This window comes from Osmerus eperlanus, chromosome 4 (genome assembly GCF_963692335.1).
Source record: "Osmerus eperlanus chromosome 4, fOsmEpe2.1, whole genome shotgun sequence".
NCBI classification, from domain to species: Eukaryota; Metazoa; Chordata; class Actinopteri; order Osmeriformes; family Osmeridae; genus Osmerus; species Osmerus eperlanus.
Window position 1 is genome coordinate 22,591,927 of NC_085021.1, and position 22,087 is coordinate 22,614,013.

The window sequence follows — 22,087 nt, forward strand, 5'->3', positions numbered from 1 at the left end:
TCACACACACTCATTCTCTAAAACACATCTACTCTCACACACACATATCCCCTCTTTCTCACACACACACACACATCCTGCCTCACACACACACATACCCTCTCACACACATACACACATCATCTCTCTCACACACACACACACACACACACATACCCTCTCACACACATACACACATCATCTCTCTCACACACACACACACACACACACATACCCTCACACACACATACACACATCATCTCACACACATACACACATCATCTCTGTCTCTCACACACACACACACATACCCTCACACACACATACACACATCATCTCACACACATACACACATCATCTCTCTCACACACACACACACACACACACACATACCCTCTCACACACACACACACACACACACACATCCCCTCTCACACACACACATAAACCCTCTCACATACACACACGCTCAGAGTTGCAGTGTCTCGGGCCAGGTCTGGATCGGAGGAGTTCGTTTAAAAGCTTTTTCCAGACCCAACCACGGCATTGAGTAAGAGGAAGAGTGATTCATTTATAGAGGCTGTCTCAGCAGCTGCCCTCCTCGCCTCTCTCTTCCTCTCTCCTCTCTCCACTCCCCTCCTCTCTCCCCTCCTCTCTCCTCTCCTCTCCCCTCCACTCTCCTCCTCTCTCCGCTCTCCACTCCCCTCCTCTCTCCCCTCCTCTCTCCTCTCCTCTCCCCTCCACTCTCCTCCTCTCTCCTCTCTCCACTCCCCTCCTCTCTCCCCTCTCCTCTCTCCTCTTCACCTGGAATGAAGACAGAATACTATTTCCTGTCATCCATGCCTGTTGTTGTGGCTCTGCTCTGGGTTAACTATTACGTTAGTCTCCCACCTATAGGTAGGCAGTGGAATTGCAGGCTGGACATCTCCACAATAAGGTTACATTATCTTCCATGTAACTAAGAAACACTACATGAAGGTTACATGAACTGCCATATAAACAGAGATGGTAAAAGTACACACATCCTTCACTCAAGTAGAAGTACAGATACTCATGTTTAAAAAGACTCTGGTAAAAGTTGAAGTACTGTCTGCACTTTTTCACTCAAGTTAAAGTAAAGAAGTATGGGCTCTGACATGGACTTAAGTAAAAAGTTGCCATTCATTTTTTTCACACACAGTGAAAGGAGAGGAGACCAGAGAAGCCTAAAACAGAGCAGAGTAAAGCTGAGTACAGTAGAGTCCTCATCTAGTACTCATCATTGATGTATGTATATATTTATTTAACAAAAAAAAAATCTTGTTGCTTTCTACATGAAGGTTAGATTAACTGCCATGTAACTACATAAGATATGTTTATATAACCACAGAGTCATGATAAGCATCTATGTGACAGAACTCTTTCCTGCTGAGACAGGAAGTTGTGGTGTTCATGTAGTGCAGAGATGCTCCCCTGTGGTGAGAAGGGGGTCTCTCCCCTCTCTCACTGTCTCTCTCCCCTCTCTCTCTCTGTCTCTCTCCCCTCTCTCACTGTCTCTCTCCCCTCTCTCTCTCTCTGTCTCTCTCCCCTCTCTCTCTGTCTCTCTCCCCTCTCTCTCTGTCTCTCTCCCCTCTCTCTCTCTGTCTCTCTCCCCTCTCTCTCTGTCTCTCTCCCCTCTCTCTCTGTCTCTCTCTCTGTCTCTCTCCCCTCTCTCTCTGTCTCTCTCCCCTCTCTCTCTGTCTCTCTCACTGTCTTTCTCCCCTCTCTCTCTCTGTCTCTCTCCCCTCTCTCTCTGTCTCTCTCTCTGTCTCTCTCCCCTCTCTCTCTGTCTCTCTCCCCTCTCTCTCTCTGTCTCTCTCCCCTCTCTCTCTGTCTCTCTCCCCTCTCTCTCTGTCTCTCTCTCTGTCTCTCTCCCCTCTCTCTCTGTCTCTCTCCCCTCTCTCTCTGTCTCTCTCACTGTCTTTCTCCCCTCTCTCTCTCTGTCTCTCTCCCCTCTCTCTGTCTCTCTCCCCTCTCTCTCTACTCTCTCTCTCTGTCTCTCTCCCCTCTCTCTGTCTCTCTCTTTGTCTCTCTCCCCTCTCTCTCTGTCTCTCTCCCTCTCTCTCTCTCTGTCTCTCTCCCCTCTCTCTCTGTCTCTCTCCCCTCTCTCTCTGTCTCTCTCCCTCTCTCTCTCTCTCCCTCTCTGTCTCTCTCCCCTCTCTCTCTGTCTCTCTCCCCTCTCTCTCTGTCTCTCTCCCTCTCTCTCTCTGTCTCTCTCTCCTCTCTCTCAGTCTCTCTCCCCTCTTTCTCTCTCTCTCTCTCTCTCTCTCTCTCTCTCTCTCTCTCTCTCTCTCAGTCTCTCTCCCTCTCTCTCTCTCTCTCTCTGTCTCTCTACCCTCTCTCTCTGTCTCTCTCCCCTCTCTCTCTGTCTCTCTCCCCTCTCTCTCTCTCCCTCTCTCTCAGTTCAGAATGCTTTATCAACATAAATGTTCAGGTTAAACAGTATTGCCAAAGCAGTCCACAGTGAATGGACAATATATTATTTTCAACATATAACATAACAAGGAGTCTAACTGACGGTAATAATATCACAAAATACCATATAAGGTTTGTGTGAGTGTGATTATAGAAAAGTAACAGATAAACAGATAAATTAATGTTAAAGATACAGAAAAGTTTCAACAATCATACAAGGTTGATTCACTTTCCTTCAGGTTGTGACATTTAGATACATATCTAGCAGCAAGACTAGCAGTAGGCCCTTCGCACAGAGATATCCTTAATTTCTAATTTCTCTATCTGTCTCTCCCTCTCTGTCTCCAGGCGCGCCCCCAGACATTTTTCATTGGGGTGGCCAGATGGGCCAAGGGAAAATCTTGGGTTGGCACACCAAAATCAAAACACATAGCAATAATTTTAAAGTGTCTGCCTCAAAAAACCTAACATATGGTATTTAACAGAGCTGTACTGACGTACCATAGCAAACATTGGGGTTTTAAGTGCAATGTTCTAAAAATACGCTCTCGGTGTGATCGGTGAGACAGACAGTAGCACCGTCAGGGGGGCCCGGGGGGGCTCTCTGTCTCTCTCCCCTCCCCCTTCTCTAGAACTCTTGGGGGGTCTCTAAGGTACAGCACATCCTGCAGTGAGACAGAAACATCCTAACCCAAGATTCAGCCCTTACTGAAATAAACAATCCTCGATGCGGTGTGATATAAAAAGTACACCAGTATGCTCTGTTCCCCGTGTGAACATGAACACCACGCAGGCGTAAGGTCGAGAGCTGCATGCAGGCAGGAGTCAGCCATCCTCAGAACGATTAGATTTTACATTTCATTCTTTTAGCAGACGCTTCCAGATGCTTTGTTAAAGCGATGTACAAATAGTTCTCACAGAAAGTCGCTGTGAAATATTTTTACTGTTGCTTGCTTTTCTACAGGTACACTCTTGCACTTTTTGAGTTTCATGTTGTTTAATTGTGACTTGTTTAACTACATGCTCTTATGGTTCTTCCCATTGGCACTTATTTGGTTTTTCACAATATATGCTTCATGTTTTGGTTGCTCGCAATGTTTGGGGCTATCTCGTTGTTATGATCAGTGACCTCTGCTCTTTTGTAAAACTCTCTCGTGGAAGTCGCTTTGGATAAAAGCGTCTGCTAAATGCGTAAATGTAAAGTACAACAGAAGTGTAACAGTCAGGCAAGGAACGGTTTGTCATGAACATTTCTTTATGACAGCAGAAGAGATCCTCACAGTACACATGGGTGTTCTCTCACCAAGGAGGAACGACTGAAAATTACATTTCTCATGACTGATCTTCTGAATAATGTTGTGTGTTCCGTGTTACGGAGGCCTACGCAGGAATCGCTGATAACAGTCCCTGGGAACATAGGCCAGATAGATGATCACACCTTGATAAGGTGTGCAGAGCAGAATGTTTTAATATGTTAGTGGTATACATCCTCTTTTGCGATGAATCATACTATGTAGGTAGAAGGGCTGATATGGTGAAATAATTGTTTTTCTCTTTTACTCTCAATTTCTCTCATTCTGTATTCTCTCTCCCCTTTCTCTCCCTCCCTCTCTCTCTCTCCCTCTCTCTCTCTCTCTCTCTCTCTCTCTCTCTCTCTAGCTCTCTCTCTCTCCCTCGCTCTCTTTCTCTCTCTCTTTCTCTCTCTCTTTTTCTCTCTTTCTCTCCCTCCCCTTCTATCCCCATCTTCTACCTCTCTCACCCCCCCCTGCTCCCTCGGTGCTCTGACCCCCTGGGACTTTCCTGTGGGTTCCCAGCTATTAGACTTACTCACCTCAGCTCCGATAGCAGATCTCTTCAGCTCAGCTCAACTATCAGATCTCAGCGTGTTTCACACAGGAAACCCAGCTACCACGCAATCTAAGGTCACGCCATGTGCACAGCTACTTATTTTATTTATTTATTAACATTTAAATTATATTTTATGGTGATCATAATTTTATATTAATAGTAACATTTTACGATGTGAAGTATAAAAGTATGTATTCATATTTGCAAAGACAACTATAAATAAATGTAAAACAATGTATAAGCATAGATTTAAATATTAATATAAAATGTTAGAGTCTTGCACAGTGGTGTGGGTGTCATTCTAAAACTCGAAATGATGACGTTTGTCAAATAATTTACTCTAAAAAGGTTTTCATTAAGAAGAATATTCTGGACCATAACTGAACATAAGTACTGTAGTTACACTATTAAGACTAGGGTGCTCACATTTTTTTTACACAGAGAAGTTCCTCTCAACACAGGACTAGTGCAGACCAGACCCTCTCAACACAGGACTAGTGCTGCCCAGATCAGACCCTCTCAACACAGGACTAGTGCTGCCCAGATCAGACCCTCTCAACACAGGACTAGTGCTGCCCAGATCAGACCCTCTCAACACAGGACTAGTGCTGCCCAGATCAGACCCTCTCAACACAGGACTAGTGCTGCCCAGATCAGACCCTCTCAACACAGGACTAGTGCTGCCCAGATCAGACCCTCTCAACACAGGACTAGTGCTGCCCAGATCAGACCCTCTCAACACAGGGTTAGTGCTGCCCAGACCAGACCCTCTCAACATGCTAGTGCTGCCCAGACCAGACCCTCTCAACATGCTAGTGCTGACCTTAGTATGACAGCTCCAGACACGCTTCCAGGAGTTGGGCCATAAACGCACGTCATGAATTATGGCTCTGCCTCTACATTCCTACGAGTGGACTTTCTCACATCCTCCTCTAACACCAAGATCTCGCACTTAGGCTCATTAACTTCTATAGTTCATAATCAGTCACAGCTTAACATATGGTTTTTAATAATACAGAATATAATATAAGGGTTGATTGAGAGACTCATTTTCAATCAGACAGTTCCATACTGGTAACCCATCTTCAACATTTAAACAGTGTGATATCAATTTCCAGGTTAGTACCCTAACCCAGAACCTGCATCTCAAATGTTACTAATAGTTATTATGTATTTGTATGTTATTTTATCTTAAATCCTTGTAGGTGTTTGTGTGGAAGAACCTGAACATCACAACGATGATAGCACTGATTACCATCCCTGGAAGGTGTTTAAGTTAACTTAACCTCCAAATTGTTCAGGTGTTGCTTGTTTACCAAAGCAGCAGTTACTATGTACAGTATAGCCTACATCACTGTTTTTTTAATTACACATTAACATGTTGGATTGGGATTGAATTGATGATTCAAATTGATGATTTCTCAACTTGAATAAAAATATATTTCCCTTCAGTCCTGTGTTGCAGATGGGAGGGGTCGGCATACATTAATGTTTGAAGGAAGCGGCCCCAGCGCGGCTGACTTGACGCGCTGCAGCAGAGCTCGTTAAACTGTTGAGCAGGTCAGAGGTAGGTCTGCTGTGATCATGAGCTTGCTGCTGTTGCTTCTATGGGCGACTGTGCTGCACCTGGAGTCCACACAAGGTGAGGAAACATCTGTTTATAACACCTGGAAATTAGAATGTGATGTGTTCATTTAGCTGATACTTTTATTCAAAGCGAAGTACGGAGGAGGGGGGGTTTGAACCAGCGACTTCTTGATCTGCAATTAAATGCTCTACCACTGATCGTACTGTCCATCCCCAAGAGAAATTAGATCAACGTTTTATTTGTTTTCACTTTCTTAGACACCATGGATGGATGCGGGTTAATGTACATGTTCGTTAAAGGTCAAAGGTTAGAGATGGAATCTTATAATATACAAAGTCAGTAAGAATGTTATTTTTAGTAACAAATACAATTATTTTTACTATAAAAAAATTAACGTTAATTTTGTTTCAATGTTGGTCTCTAAACAATAACATGTTTAGCCTACATGGTAACACAGAAACATAAATAGACTGATAGGCTATAATTAAAAATACATTTTGATCCAAATATGGAATAATTCTTCAACATACCAGAATGAATAATGACGTTTATTCCGATCATTTCATCTGAATAAACACAGTAGCAAAGGGCGGTCCCGCCCTGGTGGGTCTGTGATGCGCTTCACACGCATCTCACTGATGAACCCTGTTGCCTGAGATCACCCTGAGATCAACATAATTAAAGAATGAGACGTTTAGATCCTTCACAAACTTCACTGTAACTTAATGAGTTATTATCAACAGTTATTAAATAAATAAAAAAAGTGGGATACAAGCATGTAACTTGTGAAATATTGTACCAACAACTTAACGTCCCGCGGGGAACACATCGTTTGAAAAGTTGAAATCATTAGGCCTACTTTTCATAAACTTTTTCTTTGGGGGGAACACTTTAAGAAAATTAATCTCACAATATTTGTTTTTACTTGTAGTTATGAATCTATAACTTAATTAACTAACTATAATTAATTATACCAGTCCCCAGAGGTCCTTCAAATTTGTGACATCGTTAGAAACCCCCAGGATGTCCTATCAGTTCGGAAAACATAGGCTACATCAATACAAAGAGAAGAATTATTGCAAATTTTCGAGCCCAAAACCAAAAATCAACTTTGGTGGATAGGCCAAATAATGACATGCTGGGTCTCGAGCTGCGATAGTAAATGCCGTTCCTTGACTCTGATCCCAGAAATACTGTTTCAACTCTTCACTTGTGATCCTTTATCTCCTGTTGTACTTTCTACACACACTATTTAAACGCCACTTTGGATAAAAATATCTGAAAATGAATAAAACGTAACCTAAATTTTTTCGACCAAGGACTCGTTCGGCTGAAGCTGAAGGGGGTGAACGCTCCGTGCCAGGGCTACATCCAAGTCTTTCGCGAGGGGGTCTGGGGGTTCGTAGGCGACCAGGACTGGACCGACGCTAACGAACAGGTGGTCTGTCGGAGCGCCGGTTGCGGAGCGCGAGATGCGTCAACCGCGCGAGAGCGCTTCGTGATGCACCCCAGCCCGGGTGATGTCACCTGGATGAACGAGGTGAAGTGTTTTGGAACCGAGGAACACCTCTGGCTTTGCCATTTCCCCGGGTGGAACGTCAGCATCTACAACAAGGACACCGTCCGCATGATTTATTGCACAGGTGAATTATAAATATTTTTTCTGTTAATGACGGAGTGTTTGCGATAGTACAACGCTGAATATCTATGTTTATGTTTATGTTTTTAAACTCTGTAACTGGAACATCTAAAAAAAAAATACTTGAACAATCAGTAGGATATGCTCTGCTTTTTGAATAAAAGTGTAAATAACTTTTTGACTAACGTTTTGAGAATGTTGTCGATAAACGTAAGAAATTATTTAGTTTATATGTAAAACATGTCGGGGACATATTTAGAGCCCTTCTAACGGTGTTTGTTTGCGTTGGTTTCTGCTCTCCAGAGAATATCTCGCTGAGCCTGAGCAAAGGCGAGGGCGCGTGCGCTGGGAGCTTGCTCATCAACAGTTCCTCCGGGCCGGGCTTCCTCTGCGCTGACAAGTCGGGTAGGAGTTTTATCAAACTGTTTTGTTTTATAGGCTGCTTTTTATTTTTGGTCCTCACCATTAGTGTGTCAGTAGAACAGTTTGAGAAGTGTGTGGTGTATGTGAATGTTGTGGAGGGTTTGTCTGTGTTTTGTTAGGCTGCGCCATTTGTCTCAATGTCTCTCATGTAAAACGTTGGATTAAACTAAATATAGAATCTTATATTTCTCCAATAAAGTACCAACAGAGATGGTAAAGGTACACACATCCTTCACTCAAGTAGAAGTTCATATACTCATGTTTATAAAAACTATGGTAAAACTTGACTACACTTTTTTTACTCAAGTTAAAGTAAAAAAGTGTGGGCTCTGACATATACCTAAGTAAAAAGTAGCTATTACTACACCAGTTGGACCTCATATCATACAGACAAAAAGACACTATCGATGCGCAGCGCATTCGCCAGGATTCCTTTTTGACACTGTCAATTTTGAACATCTCCCTCATATATGCCATGGGTGATCAGGAATGTCTCTATTCTCAGTCATGTCGACATCGTTAACTCCATCTGTTTCATCCATAAGTACCTTTTTTTCTAAAACTATTTTTTCAACCTTTAGAAAAAAAAATCGAAACTTTTTTCGAAAAAATTTCTTCATCACCACATACAGCGCATAGCCGAGCTGTGCCGGTCTGTTGTATCAATGTTGTTAGTCAACAATTCTGAACAGGTACAATTCTGTTAAGTACCCCTCCCCTCAGAATAGGATTCTGCCTGAGATTCAACACATTCAATACCAGTGAGTGCGGCTGTAGGGGCTGTAGGGGCTGTAGCGGCTGTAGGGGCTGTAGGGGCTGTAGCGGCTGTAGGGGCTGTAGGGGCTGTAGCGGCTGTAGGGGCTGTAGGGGCTGTAGGGGCTGTAGCGGCTGTAGGGGCTGTAGGGGCTGTAGGGGCTGTAGCGGCTGTAGGGGCTGTAGGGACTGTAGCGGCTGTAGCGGCTGTAGGGGCTGTAGGGGCTGTAGCGGCTGTAGGGGCTGTAGGGACTGTAGCGGCTGTAGGGGCTGTAGCGGCTGTAGGGGCTGTAGCGGCTTAAGGGGCTGTAGGGGCTGTAGGGGCTGTAGCGGCTGTAGGGGCTGTAGGGACTGTAGCGGCTGTAGGGACTGTAGCGGCTGTAGGGGCTGTAGGGGCTGTAGGGGCTGTAGCGGCTGTAGGGGCTGTAGGGGCTGTAGGGGCTGTAGCGGCTGTAGCGGCTGTAGCGGCTGTAGGGGCTGTAGGGACTGTAGGGGCTGTAGCGGCTGTAGCGGCTGTAGGGGCTGTAGGGGCTGTAGCGTCTGTAGGGGCTGTAGGGGCTGTAGGGACTGTAGCGGCTGTAGGGGCTGTAGGGGCTGTAGCGGCTGTAGCGTCTGTAGGGGCTGTAGGGGCTGTAGGGGCTGTAGCGGCTGTAGCGTCTGTAGGGGCTGTAGGGGCTGTAGGGGCTGTAGGGGCTGTAGGGGCTGTAGCGGCTGTGCACACAACAACAAATGCCAGTGACATTATAACTGATATCAGTTAATAACTATCACTTAAACAATTATATAAATAAAGATAATAAATATCACTTAATAACTAATATTGGTATTTGTCCTCTAGTGTCAGATGTTGCAGCGAAGCTTGCGTGTGCGGCTCTGGAATGCGGAGGGATGAGGAAGACCCACCTGCCCAGGGGGCTGCCTGCCGGCCATGCCTCCATGAGGGCCTTCTCCCTGGGCTCGTGTTTGGGCGACGAGCAGCACCTCTGGCAGTGTGGGGTCAAGCCCGACACCAAATGCACACAGCCTTTATCCATCACCTGCTCAGGCAAGGCTCTGGGATGTCTGTCTCTGTTACTCTGTGTACAGTGTAGTCTGTTTGCTGTCTGTTACTCTGTGTACAGTGTAGTCTGTTTGCTGTCTGTTACTCTGTGTACAGTGTAGTCTGTGTGCTGTCTGTTACTCTGTGTACAGTCTAGTCTGTCAGGCTGTGTATAGTGTAGAATTATTTAAACATATTTTCAATTTGTTACTATGGGTAACTGAGTGTGTGAATTGTATCCATTCGCAATTAAATCTACCACACAAGAAAATGTGCAAGAAGCGAAGAGGTTTGAATATTCTCTGAACCCTCTGTGTAAACGTACAGTCTGAAAGGTCTAATAACCCCAGTAAATAAGATAAGAAAAGTTTATTGTCCATTAAATTGACATAAAATGGATAATTATATTAATGAATAAATGTTATAAAATCTCCCCTGCCGTGCACAGGCCACACCAAACTGAGTATCAGCGGGAGGAACATGTGCGCCGGCCCCCTGCTGGTGGAGAAAGGAAGCACGTGGACGCCGGTCTGCCAGAGCTCGTTCAGCCTGAACGACACGACCCCTAGCAGCATGTGTCTCCAGATGAGGTGTGGCTCCTCTGGACGTCTGGAGCCAGCCCAGTGTAACGGCTCCACCCCCCTCACCCTCACCTGCTCAGGTGAGACTCCACCACCCTCACCTCCTCAGGTTATTGCCAAGTGAGTTACATAAACAAGGAATTTGCTGTGGTTGCTGCATACAAAAAAAATACAGAAAAATTATAATAAAGATTGCTATAGAATATAGAATACCTGACCTGACTAACCCTCTCTAGACGAGGCCCAGCTGGTGCTGATGCACAACAGGAAGCCCTCTCACTGCTTCGGCTCGGTGCATGTGAACCGCTCGGGGGTGTTGGAGGGGGTGTGTAGCGACGGCTGGGACAAGACGGACGGTGCTGTGGTCTGCAGAGAGCTGGGCTGCGGGGCGGTGATCTACCCCGAGGAGGGCAGCATCACCCAGGGTGGGAGCATCACTCAGGCTGGGAGGTTCAACATGGTGGAATGTGAGAAGAACGACCTGCATCTCCTGCACTGTCTATCCAGGTACCGCTGAGCAGCACCTTCCATCTCTTATTACTGACTGAGGAGGGTTATTCATGGCTTTATATATTTTTGTCGCATATTTCTACATTTTTATGATGTAGCAGGTGCTTCTTACCCTGGCTCTGCCCTCTTACGTACTTAGGACCAGGCTAGGTGCTTCTACCGTGTTTTAAGTGTTTAAACATTAGAGATTGTGCTGTAGCACTGTGTCGTACAAGACTGCCTCCATGAAATTGTTTGATGTTGCACTTTCGATAATGAGGTTCTTGCTGCACAATTGCAGAATAACATGTAATACTGTAAATGAGATGTTATTGTTGCACCGTATTTGAGACAGAATTGTTTTTGTAACGTGTCTGGTAGCTGAGATGGGGTTAATCTGCGCTGTGCCTGGTAGCTGAGATGGGGTTACTCTGCGCTGTGCCTGGTAGCTGAGATGGGGTTACTCTGCGCTGTGCCTGGTAGCTGAGATGGGGTTACTCTGCGCTGTGCCTGGTAGCTGAGATGGGGTTACTCTGCGCTGTGCCTGGTAAATACAGACTGTTCCTTGACGTTCTACATGCACCATGTGTATGTCAGGTGGGAGGGGGAGTCAGGTGGCTGAGCGGTTAGGGAATCGGGCTAGTAATCAGAAGGTCGCTGGTTCGATTGCCGGCTGTGCCAAATGACGTTGTGTCCTTGGGCAAGGCACTTCACCCTACTTGCCTCGGGGGAATGTCCCTGTACTTACTGTAAGTCGCTCTGGATAAGAGCGTCTGCTAAATGACTAAATGTACATGTCACTTTGGTCTGTCCTCCAAGGTACGAGCAGAGGAGCATCTCCTGCAAGGAGGCCCGTGTGGTGTGCACAGGTCAGTCTGGATTCGCTTCTCCTAGGTTCCTTGTTTAGCACAGCAAACACACATATCACTTCTCTCTTTATCTCTGTCTCTCTTTTTTGCTCCCACTCTCTGTTTTTCTCTGTCCCTCCCTCCCTCCATCCCTCCCTCCCTCCCTCCCTCCCTCCCTCCATCCCTCCCTCCCTCCCTCCATCCCTCCCTCCCTCCCTCCCTCCCTCCCTCCCTCTACCTCTACCCGGTCTTGTTGAAGAAGGTTTTGTTCTTCTTCATTCCTTCTTCCCTCTTCACGTCTCCCCTGTCCTGCCTCTGTGACACCAGACAGTATGAAGGTGCGCTTGGTGGACGGGCCGGGGCGGTGCGCAGGCCGGGTGGAGCTCCAGTACGAAGGGTCCTGGTGGAGGGTGAGCGAGGAAGGCTGGATAAGAGCTAACTCCGACAGCGTTTGTGGGAGTCTGGGGTGTGGGCTGTCACAGACGACCACGGATCGTTTCTTCCAGGGGACAGGTGAGGTGTTCAGCCACAAGCTCGTATGTCCCACTGGGTCTGATCGCCTGGCCAACTGCAGCATCAGCATCAACTTCAGACCTGCAGTGAACCTACAGACCAAGATGAAGATGCTGACTTGTAAAGGTACCTGTTATTATCTCTCTCTCTCACTCCCTCTCTGTCTCTCTCTCCGTCTCTCTCACTCTGTCTCTCTCTCTCTCACTCCCTCTCTGTCTCTCTCTCTCTCTCTCAATCACTCCCTCTCTCTCTCTCTCTCTCTCTCTCTCTCTCTCTCTCTCTCTCTCTCTCTCTCTCTCTCTCTCTCTCTCTCTCTCTCTCTCTCCCTCTCTCTCTCTCTCTCTCTCTCTCTCTCTCTCTCTCTCTCTCTCTCTCTTTCACTCCCTCTCTGTCTCTGTCTCTCTGTTTCTCTCACTCTCTCTTTATGTAAACTAATGCATAGTGCCCATGATACAATTGGTGGCTCACACACATAGATTCCTGGAATTATAGTTAGAGCACAGTGCCAGCGATGATATCGGTGACACACACAGATTTCTGCAGTTATATGTAGATTGTGTATATATAAATCTAGTGCAGTGCCCGTGATGCGGTGATGACAGTTCTTAGTAGTTTTGGTACTTATATTTCCCAGATCACAATTAAAATTCTCTGTCATCTCTGAAGTACTTCAATCTCCACATCTATTCTAGTCATTGCCAATGCTATGGTAGCCTTCTTTCATGCAAATGATTATGTAGCCTTCATTAGTCTGCTGTTTCCTACGTTATAAATTGCTTATGTTATGTTGATCAAAATGTATTATGGTTCTCTGTTAAATTGTCTTACCACCACAAACACCTAGACATTTAGTTCATAACATAAATGATTAACTATATCTTTACCCCCCCCCCCCACGCCCCCCCTCAGACCATGCACTGCTGTACCTGTCAGGGGGGTCTGGCTGCTCAGGTGTGGTGCAGGTGCAGAACGATGGCCACACCTACTTCCTGTCTGGGTCCAACTCCACCTGGCACCAGGACTCCGCCCACGTCGTCTGCAGACACCTGCGCTGCGGAGCCAGTGTGTCCTTCACCACCATCAACGCCAGTGACGTCAGTGACGTCAGTCACCAGCGCATGCGCTCCTACAACTGCTCGTCCAGGGAGGATTCTCTATTTGACTGTCCAATGACTGAGGGTCAGACTGAGGGAGCCAATCAGAGCGAGGTAGCCGTCGTCAGATGTTCAGGTGTGATACGTCTTTCCATTCATGTTACTCATTGATTTTTTATTTCTTCACTGAAAAATGTATATATTGTAGAAACTATTTTATATATAAAAATACACCAGAAGTTTTTGGCTTCTTAGGCCAAGATTCATTACATGAATATTGTCGTATACATTATATACTTTTTTGGTCTTTATCTTATCTTTTATAAAGATAGTTTTATAAACTGTCTGTATTTGTGTGGTAATATAAAAGTTACATTTAGTTTAGTCTTTTCATTTCTTAAGGTGATTTTTCTATACTTAAAAAATAAAAATAAATTGTCACTAAGGCTTTTGCACAGTACTGTTTATTTACAGTTTAGTCGAAAAATCCAACAAACGTTTTTAATGAGCATTTCCACAGTCGCATAACAGTGCCCTGCGTGTCCGTGTGGTTGCCGTGTGGTTGCCGTGCAGGATCCCGGAGCATGCGCCTGCAGACCTCGTGCTGGGGGCAGGTGGAGGTGTGTGTGGACGCGGACTGTCGGGCCCTGTCCCAGGAGGGCTTGACGGAAGGCCAGGCCCAGAGGCTGTGCGAGGACCTGGGGTGCGGAAACACCCTGCCCCCGACAGCAGACCGGGTGGAGCAGAAAGTGGGCGTGTCCTTCCTCAGCCTGCACCAAGCCCAGGCCAGCCTGCCACTGGAACAGGCCAGCATGGTGCCCTGCAGGGGGGAGCTGTGCACCACCAGGCCGGCCGCACACGTGTTCTGCTCAGGTATGGCAGGGGGAGGGAGGGAGGGGGGGGTAGTGAAGAAGGAGGGCGGGAGGGTCCAACTTGGGGGGCGGGGCGTGGGGAGATTAGTGGAAGGAGGGCGGTGAGGAAAGGGGGGGGGGGAGAAGGAAAGCAGGAGGCTGGGACACAGGAAGGGTGTGTTCAGACTGGGACACAGGAAGGATGGGGACTAGATATCAACATTGTATTTCCAGACTCTGTGGAGGACAGATGTGATTCTGGCTGTGTTGTGATTCAGGCAGCATCACGGCCCAACTAGTAGATCCCAGAGACAAGTGCTCGGGGAACGTGGAGATGTTCTACCCGGGCAAGACCAGGCTGGTCTGCCAGGAGGCCCTCCAGAAGGCCGAAGCCAAGAATGCCATCTGCAGCGAGCTGGGCTGCGGCACGCCTCTCAGTCTGCTCCAGTACTTTGGCTCACCGCGCCTCAGGGGCCTCAGCGTGGCCTCGCTCGTTTGCCCACCGTGGAGCAGCAGGACCAGGAACTGCTCTGTCTCCCTGGAGCAGTCCTGCTCTCCTGTCGGCCTCCGGTGCTCTGGTAGGTGCTGGTGGCGTGGTGGGCTGTGTGTGTGTGTATGTGTGTGTTTATTCACGTGTGTGTGTGTGTATGTAAGTCTGTGTGTATGTCTGTGTATCTGTGTTTTGTGGCAACCAAGGGGCGTAGCCAGGAGCGAACAGCACAGCACTACTGAAAAACATGGTTGGTTGGTTGGTTGAAAATAGCAGGCGTTTATTTAACCAAACTACCAAACAAAACACAAAAATAACTCAGGTTCTCCCTGGGTCGAGGGAACGTTCTGGACTGGTCAGACGGGCCTCGTCTCCTCACTGAAACAACACACAGGAGGAGTTGGTTAGCTTACAACCGTGTGTACTACCTGTTGGAGATCAGTTCCTACTCTGTTCTAGCGATCTCCCCTTGCGGCAGGGCTGGTCCGCATGGTGTAGCCATCCTCCATCCCACTCATGAGCCGCACCTGTGCAGCTCGTTGTCTCCTGCGGGGGCGGCCCCCGGACATACCTTCCCCTGATCACCTGCCCCCGGACATACCTGCCCCTGATCACCTGCCCCCGGACATACCTGCCCCTGATCACCTGACCCCGGACATACCTGCCCCTGATCACCTGACCCCGGACATACCTGCCCCTGATCACCTGAACCCGGACATACCTTCCCCTGATCACCTGACCCCGGACATACCTGCCCCTGATCACCTGACCCCGGGCTTGCCGGTGCCGCTGTCCAAGGTGCTGGTCACCAGGTGCGGGTCACCAGGTGCGGGTCACCAGGTGCGGGTCACCAGGTGCTGGTCACCAGGTGCTGGTTGGAGTGCCTGTGGTGCCTACTGGGACGCTGTCCATGGTGCTGCGCCCCTGGGTTGCCAGTTTATACACCTGTGTGTGTGTGTACACCTGTATGTGTACACCTGTATGTGTGTGTCTGTGTAAGTTAGTCAATTTATTGTTACATGTTTTGTAACCTCCAGAGTGGAGGAGGATGATGCTGAAACTGCCGGATGCTCCGGAGGCGAAGTGCGAGGGCGTGGTGTTTGTGTACAGCGAGCGTGGCTGCACTCGTGTCCCCTCCGAGGGCTGGACCGCCGCAGAGGGCCGCGTGCTCTGTAACAACCTGGGCTGCGGGGACTACAAGTCCCACGAGTCCAGAGTCAGCAGCAGCACTTCCTGGTGGGACCGTAGCTACCGCTGTGGCAACGACAGCAACATCTGGGAGTGTGAACGCAACGAGACCACGACTAGCAGGAAGCAGCTCTACCTACGCTGCAATGGTCAGACACACACACACATACACACACACAGACACACACACAGCTCCAAACACACACAGACACAAATACACACACACACCCACACCCACACACACACACTGTAACTGCATGTCCTGTGTTTTCCTCCTCCTGGCTGTGTCCTGCCTCCCAGGCACCTACCCCTCCACCCACCGCCGGGCCTCCCCCCTCCCAAAGACCTCCACCCTTCAGGGGAACTGCTCTGGGGAGCTGTTCCTGGGTGACTTGGGGGTGTGTGACGCTGGCTGGAGCCGCAATGAGTCTCAGATAGCCTGCCAGGGCTGCAGCAATGCCATCGACATCAAGGTCCTTACTGGGGAGGGGTAGGGGGTGGGGGTGAGGGAGAGGGAGAGGGAGAGGGAGAGGGAGAGGGAGAGGGAGAGGGAGAGGGAGAGGGGGAGGGAGAGGGGGAGGGAGGATAGTGGATTTTATTTATGTTAATATATCCCTCTCTTGGCCCCACTTAACAACCTTTTGTTTACCGCTTTGGATACACCTGTGCAGTCCACGCCCACGAGTGGAGGAGTAAAGGGGCTGTACGTCAGCTGTCTGGGCTCTGAGGACCAGCTGGGACAGTGTAAGACCATCCATGGGAGCTGCAGCACAGGGCTGGTGTCTGTGGCCTGCGTAGGTGAGCATGCCAAGAGTCACCAGGGCTGGGCCACAGGAAGTGACCAGGGCTGGGCCACAGGAAGTGACTAGGGCTGGGCCACAGGAAGTGACCAGGGCTGGGCCACAGGAAGTGACCAGGGCTGGGCCACAGGAAGTGCCTAGGACTGGACCACAGGAAGTGACTAGGGCTGGGCCACAGGAAGTGACTAGGGCTGAGAGACAGGAAGTGAGTAGGACTGGGCAACAGGAAGTGCCTAGGACTGGACCACAGGAAGTGACTAGGGCTGGGCCACAGGAAGTGACTAGGGCTGAGAGACAGGAAGTGAGTAGGACTGGGCAACAGGAGGTGAGTAGGACTGGGCGACAGGAAGTGAGTACATTTACATTACATTTAGTCATTTAGCAGACGCTCTTATCCAGAGCGACTTACAGTAAGTACAGGGACATACCCCCCCGAGGCAAGTAGGGTGAAGTGCCTTGCCCAAGGACACAACGTCATTTGGCACAGCCGGGAATCGAACTGGCAACCTTCTGATTACTAGCCCAACTCCCTAACCGCTCAGCCACCTGACTCCCTAGTAGTAGGACTGGGCGACAGGAAGTGACTTGGACTGGGCCACAGGAAGTGAGTAGGACTGGGCGACAGGAAGTGACTTAGACTGGGCCACAGGAAGTGAGTAGGACTGGGCGACAGGAAGTGACTTGGACTGGGCCACAGGAAGTGAGTAGGACTGGGCGACAGGAAGTGACTTAGACTGGGCCACAGGAAGTGACTAGGGCTGGGCGACAGGAAGTGACTTGGACTGGGTGACAGGAAGTGACTATGACTGGGCGACAGGAAGTGACTAGGGCAGTAGGTTGATGTTAGACAGCATTGTCATATTATTGTCAAACCGCTCGTGACGTCTCATCCACAGCCGGGGTGGAAGTCAACGTGTCCAGGAAGTGTGGGGGGCGTGTCCTGGTGCGTTACCGTGGCACCTGGGAGCCTGTGTGCCCCCTGCAGGGCAAGAAGAAGGAAGCAGACCTCCTGTGTGATAAGCTGGGCTGCTTCTCCTCTGAGTCCATGACCACAAAGCCGGCTTCAATTACGCCGGAGACCGCCCTGCGCTGCGAGGACAAACACACGGACATCAAGTACTGCGTCCAGCAGGAGATCTGCAAGGAAAGATATGCCGACGCTTACGTCTACTGCAAAGGTTGAGACAGGAAACCAGTCTTGTGGTTCTATGGGGAACTATCCCTACAGTTATACATATATGGGGGAACCAGGGACTGTTCATTATTCATCACTACATGGTCAGCAGTGACCTGAATGCAAAGCGTTGCCTGTCTGTCTCTCCTGCTCCCAGGTTACCAGGAAGAACCCCACCCCTCAGAGCTCCCCGTGTCCCTGGTGGTGGGGCTGTCCCTGGGGGCGCTGGCCCTGGTCACACTGGGCCTCCTCTGCTTCTTCCTCCGGGAACGCTTGGTCTACAGCGTCAAACGTACGTGCACCGTCTACAGACAACACCTGTAGATGAGATCAGACAACACCTGTAGATGAGATTAGACAACACCTGTAGATGAGATCAGACAACACCTGTAGATGAGATCAGACAACACCTGTAGATGAGATTAGACAACACCTGTAGATGAGATCAGACAACACCTGTAGATGAGATTAGACAACACCTGTAGATGAGATTAGACCATGGGTTTCTAAACCTGCTCCCAGGGTGCTTCCTGCCTGTGGGGTTTTGCTACAACCACATTTATTTAACTTAGTTGACAACATGAGTTACCTGATCAACCAGCTAGTTGTTAGAATCATGTGTACTAGATTAATGTTGGAGCTAAAATCTACAGGCAGATATCCCTCCAGGAGCAGGGTTAGAGACCCTGGTCTAAAGGCAGGTATCTCTCCAGGAGCAGGGTTAGAGACCCTGGTCTACATCATGATCTACTACTCACACACACTGCTCCGGTGTTTTCTCCAGACTGACTGGATTGTAAATATTTACATGGAACTGTATTATAGATTGTACTACATTTAAATTTATGATACCATAGATTGCACTACATTTTTGGTTAACCTGCTATATATTTAACTAGATTATGTTCCATACAACTCTAATCTGTATCGTTTTACAGGTTATTCTACTGGAGAGTTTACTAGATATTGTATATTGTCTATATTTTTGAAAATACTCATTCCAAATTAATTCTTAAAATACTGTAAGTGATTTAAGAAATTAATGCATGTTAGGATTGTAGCCAGTAGGGGGGGCCAGAGGGCAGTGTGACAGCAGGTTGATGGAGACTGTACAAACATGCTTTTGTCCAAATTTACCTACAGTACAGGTGGGATTTGAACCGGTTGACCTCTTGATCTGCAGTCAAGTTCTCCTAGATGTTACTACCCAGATGCAAAATGTTGTCTAAATAAATAGAATAAAAAACAAGTTCTTTTTATTTACTGATCAGTAATAAATAGTATAAATTAGATAAACAAGTATAGATGAGATCAAACGAAAGTCGATGCACTGACACCCAGAGTAAAAATCTCTCCACAGTTACATTTTTAGGAAGGTCCGTAAGGAAACAGTCATCTTTTGAGAGTGGAGATTACGAGGAGCCAGACCTCAACCAGATGGACACCCTGACCGGCCTGGGTGAGTTAACCCTGACCCTGATGCTGACCCTGGGGGAGTTCACCCTGACCCTGGGCGAGTTAACATGACTGTCAGGTGTTTCAGTGTTGTGAGTTTCAGATGAACAATGTGGGTGTTTCGGATGTAAAATGTGGGTGTTTCACATGTGCAGGATGGGTGTTTCACATGTGCAGGATGGGTGTTTCACATGTGCAGGATGGGTGTTTCACATGTGCTAGAACATGAAGGTGAAACACTCATCAGCAGCTCTCTCCTCGTGCAGGAGTGAACGGTCGCAGAGCCTCTGACTCCTCCCAGTCCTACGACGACATTGCTGGGGAGGACGACGCTGCCGCCCAGACCCTCACCGCCGGTGGACCGGCCGTAACCAAGCAGGACCGCAGCCATGGTAACCAGGGCAGCTCAGCCGCGAGATCACCAGTGCTGTGGTTGTGCTTGTCCATCGAGTTATGGAGTGTTGAGCTGGTGTATTAATGCAGAAGTTACGTTTACAACCTTTTAATCACATTGCAGTTCCTGTGTAATTACAATGTTTTTACCATGGGGATTGCTGTGTAGGTACATGGTAGTTAATGTAACCTTCATGTAAAGTGTTGCTAGGTAGTTACATGGTAGATCATGCGTCTTGTTGTGTTTCCATGTTGTGCAGTGAACCTGTTGGCAGAGCCGGCTTCCTTCGAGGTACAGCAGGAGGACTCCCAGGGTAGCTATGATGACGTCAGCTCCATCCCCATGGCAATCATAGAGGAGGCCGTCCTGGTCCATGAGATCCCCGACATCCCGCAACATCACCATGACGATGAGCCAGGACAGCCGAACGGTCGCCATGGTGACGTAGAAGCAGAGGAGGAGGAGGATGAGGAAGGTTACCTAAAGCCAGACCAGCAGGTGTAGAGAGAGGCTGGGGTGATCAGGTTTAAACACACTCTGCTGGTGTGTAGATTAACACGTCTTCAACAAACTATGCATTGGGCTTGATATACACAAGGTTGTATTTTTATTATAATTATTATAGCCTATACATTTAATATTAATAAATACACATCTTCAACAAACTATGCATTTGGCTTGGTATACACAAGGTTATATTTAAATTATGAATATATGTAATAATATGATTATTGCTTTAATATTTGTATTATTATTTTGATATAGAGATAAATAATCCTTTTTTTTTTTTTACTAAACATGTAATTAGGAGTATGGCAGTTCCTAACTGTTTCCGTATCTCTCTAAGCCCATTGTATTTTTATTTTACATTTATGATTTTTTATTTAGCAAACGCTTGTATCCAAAGCGAGTCACAGGCAGCAACTGTAACCATGTCTGGTGGTTTTTGTAATGCTTCGTAGCGAAACAACATGACGTGACATTCATGTCGGTCTCTAAGACAACACGCTCCAAGCTGTGAAACGAATCCATGAGTTTAAATTCACCGCACATCAGTGGAGTAGCTACGTGATGCGCATCAACGCTATCGTCTGCGGAACACACGCATTTCTGGAACATGACCTAGCGAAAAAGAAGTTCCTGCCAGACAGGAAACATGATTTATTAGCTGTTGTTTGGCTGCTTCACGGCCACAGCTGTCACGCAGTCGTTACCATCACAGCCACGCATGTTTCTCATTGTCCTTTTTTTGTATGGCTTTTACAATGTATGACATTCATTAGATTTTCTTAGGTTTGATATAATTATTGTTAACAGTGTAGTAATATCGATGGATCTTTGCTGTAACTTCATTCCATTTTAATAGTTGATGTAGTTTTTAAATGTTTTTTACTCTTAGTTTTAAGGTTTTGATTATCCTCTTCAACTTATCTGCATGATAAACTGTCTCAAAGCAGAACAAACTGTTTTCCTATTCATTCTTAATGCACATTTTAAAATATGAGATAATGTTGTTACATTTATATTGGACACGGTTTTAAACATTAAAGCAGAAGCTTTAATACTTGTTTTGTCGTTGTAGTTTTATTACAAAAGCTAGCAGGGCGGCAACTCGAGAATAAGAGACGATGACAACATAACGACCAGAACGTGATTCTGAGTTCAGTAGATCTTGACCGTCACATTCTTTCTGGGACGCTGGAAACTGCTCCGGTGTTGTGTATTAAACTGTATGTTTATGAAACGCTATAGTTTGATACACAGCATGAGAGGCGATTTACCGCGAAGCCGTCTCTCCGGAGGAATGTGTTGTTACAGAGCGACAAGAACCTCCAGCCGTTTAAAAAACAGCTGTTGAACTAAACCACGGTATGAAATTCGATCACGACCGCAGAGTCTTCATTACATTTACATTTAGTCATTTAGCAGACGCTCTTATCCAGAGCGACTTACAGTAAGTACAGGGACAATCTCCCCGTGGCAAGTAGGGTGAAGTGCCTTGCCCAAGGACACAACGTCATTTTGCAGAGCCGGGAATCGAACCGGTAAACTTCAGATTACTAGCCCGACTCCCTAACCGCTCAGCCACCCCACCCGCTCAGACTCCCATTCTCTCATTAAGAGATTGAACGTTAGTAAATTAAGTGTTGCTTTTCTCTCTTCGTGTGTGTGTGTAGTTCCCACTGACAAGCACTGACACCCAAGTCAGGCGAACTAACCCAAATGCTGTTCCCGCCACCAGCTCGTACATGGTTACTTGTGGCTGAGCGAGCGTGTGTTACAGTATTTTAATGAGGCTTTCGTATGTACCGGACTACAGCAGACTCTCTGAGACGCATTTCTCCCTAATGACTATGAGCAGCTGGCCATGCGCTGACATGAGCATGAGAACACAGAGAGAGAGAGAGAGAGAGAGAGAGAGAGAGAGAGAGACAGAGAGAGAGAGAGAGAGAGAGAGAGAGAGAGAGAGAGAGAGAGAGAGAGAGAGAGAGAGAGAGAGAGAGAGAG

General features: G+C 47.5%; 1 protein-coding gene across 1 annotated transcript; it reads left to right on the plus strand.

The window, feature by feature from the left end:
• The first annotated feature begins 5,813 nt into the window (after positions 1–5,813).
• LOC134019597 (scavenger receptor cysteine-rich domain-containing protein SCART1) lies at positions 5,814–21,146 on the plus strand. The gene is made up of 19 exons (XM_062460561.1): positions 5,814–5,902; positions 7,168–7,491; positions 7,791–7,892; positions 9,502–9,708; positions 10,151–10,363; positions 10,511–10,790; positions 11,592–11,641; positions 11,948–12,259; positions 13,043–13,363; positions 13,801–14,100; positions 14,357–14,656; positions 15,606–15,905; positions 16,057–16,229; positions 16,428–16,554; positions 17,453–17,734; positions 17,888–18,022; positions 19,091–19,189; positions 19,452–19,577; positions 19,839–21,146. Exons 1-19 carry the CDS (start codon positions 5,845–5,847, stop codon positions 20,081–20,083), a joined length of 3,954 nt encoding a protein of 1,317 aa, XP_062316545.1. The 5' UTR covers positions 5,814–5,844; the 3' UTR covers positions 20,084–21,146.
• Positions 21,147–22,087: the final 941 nt, after the last annotated feature.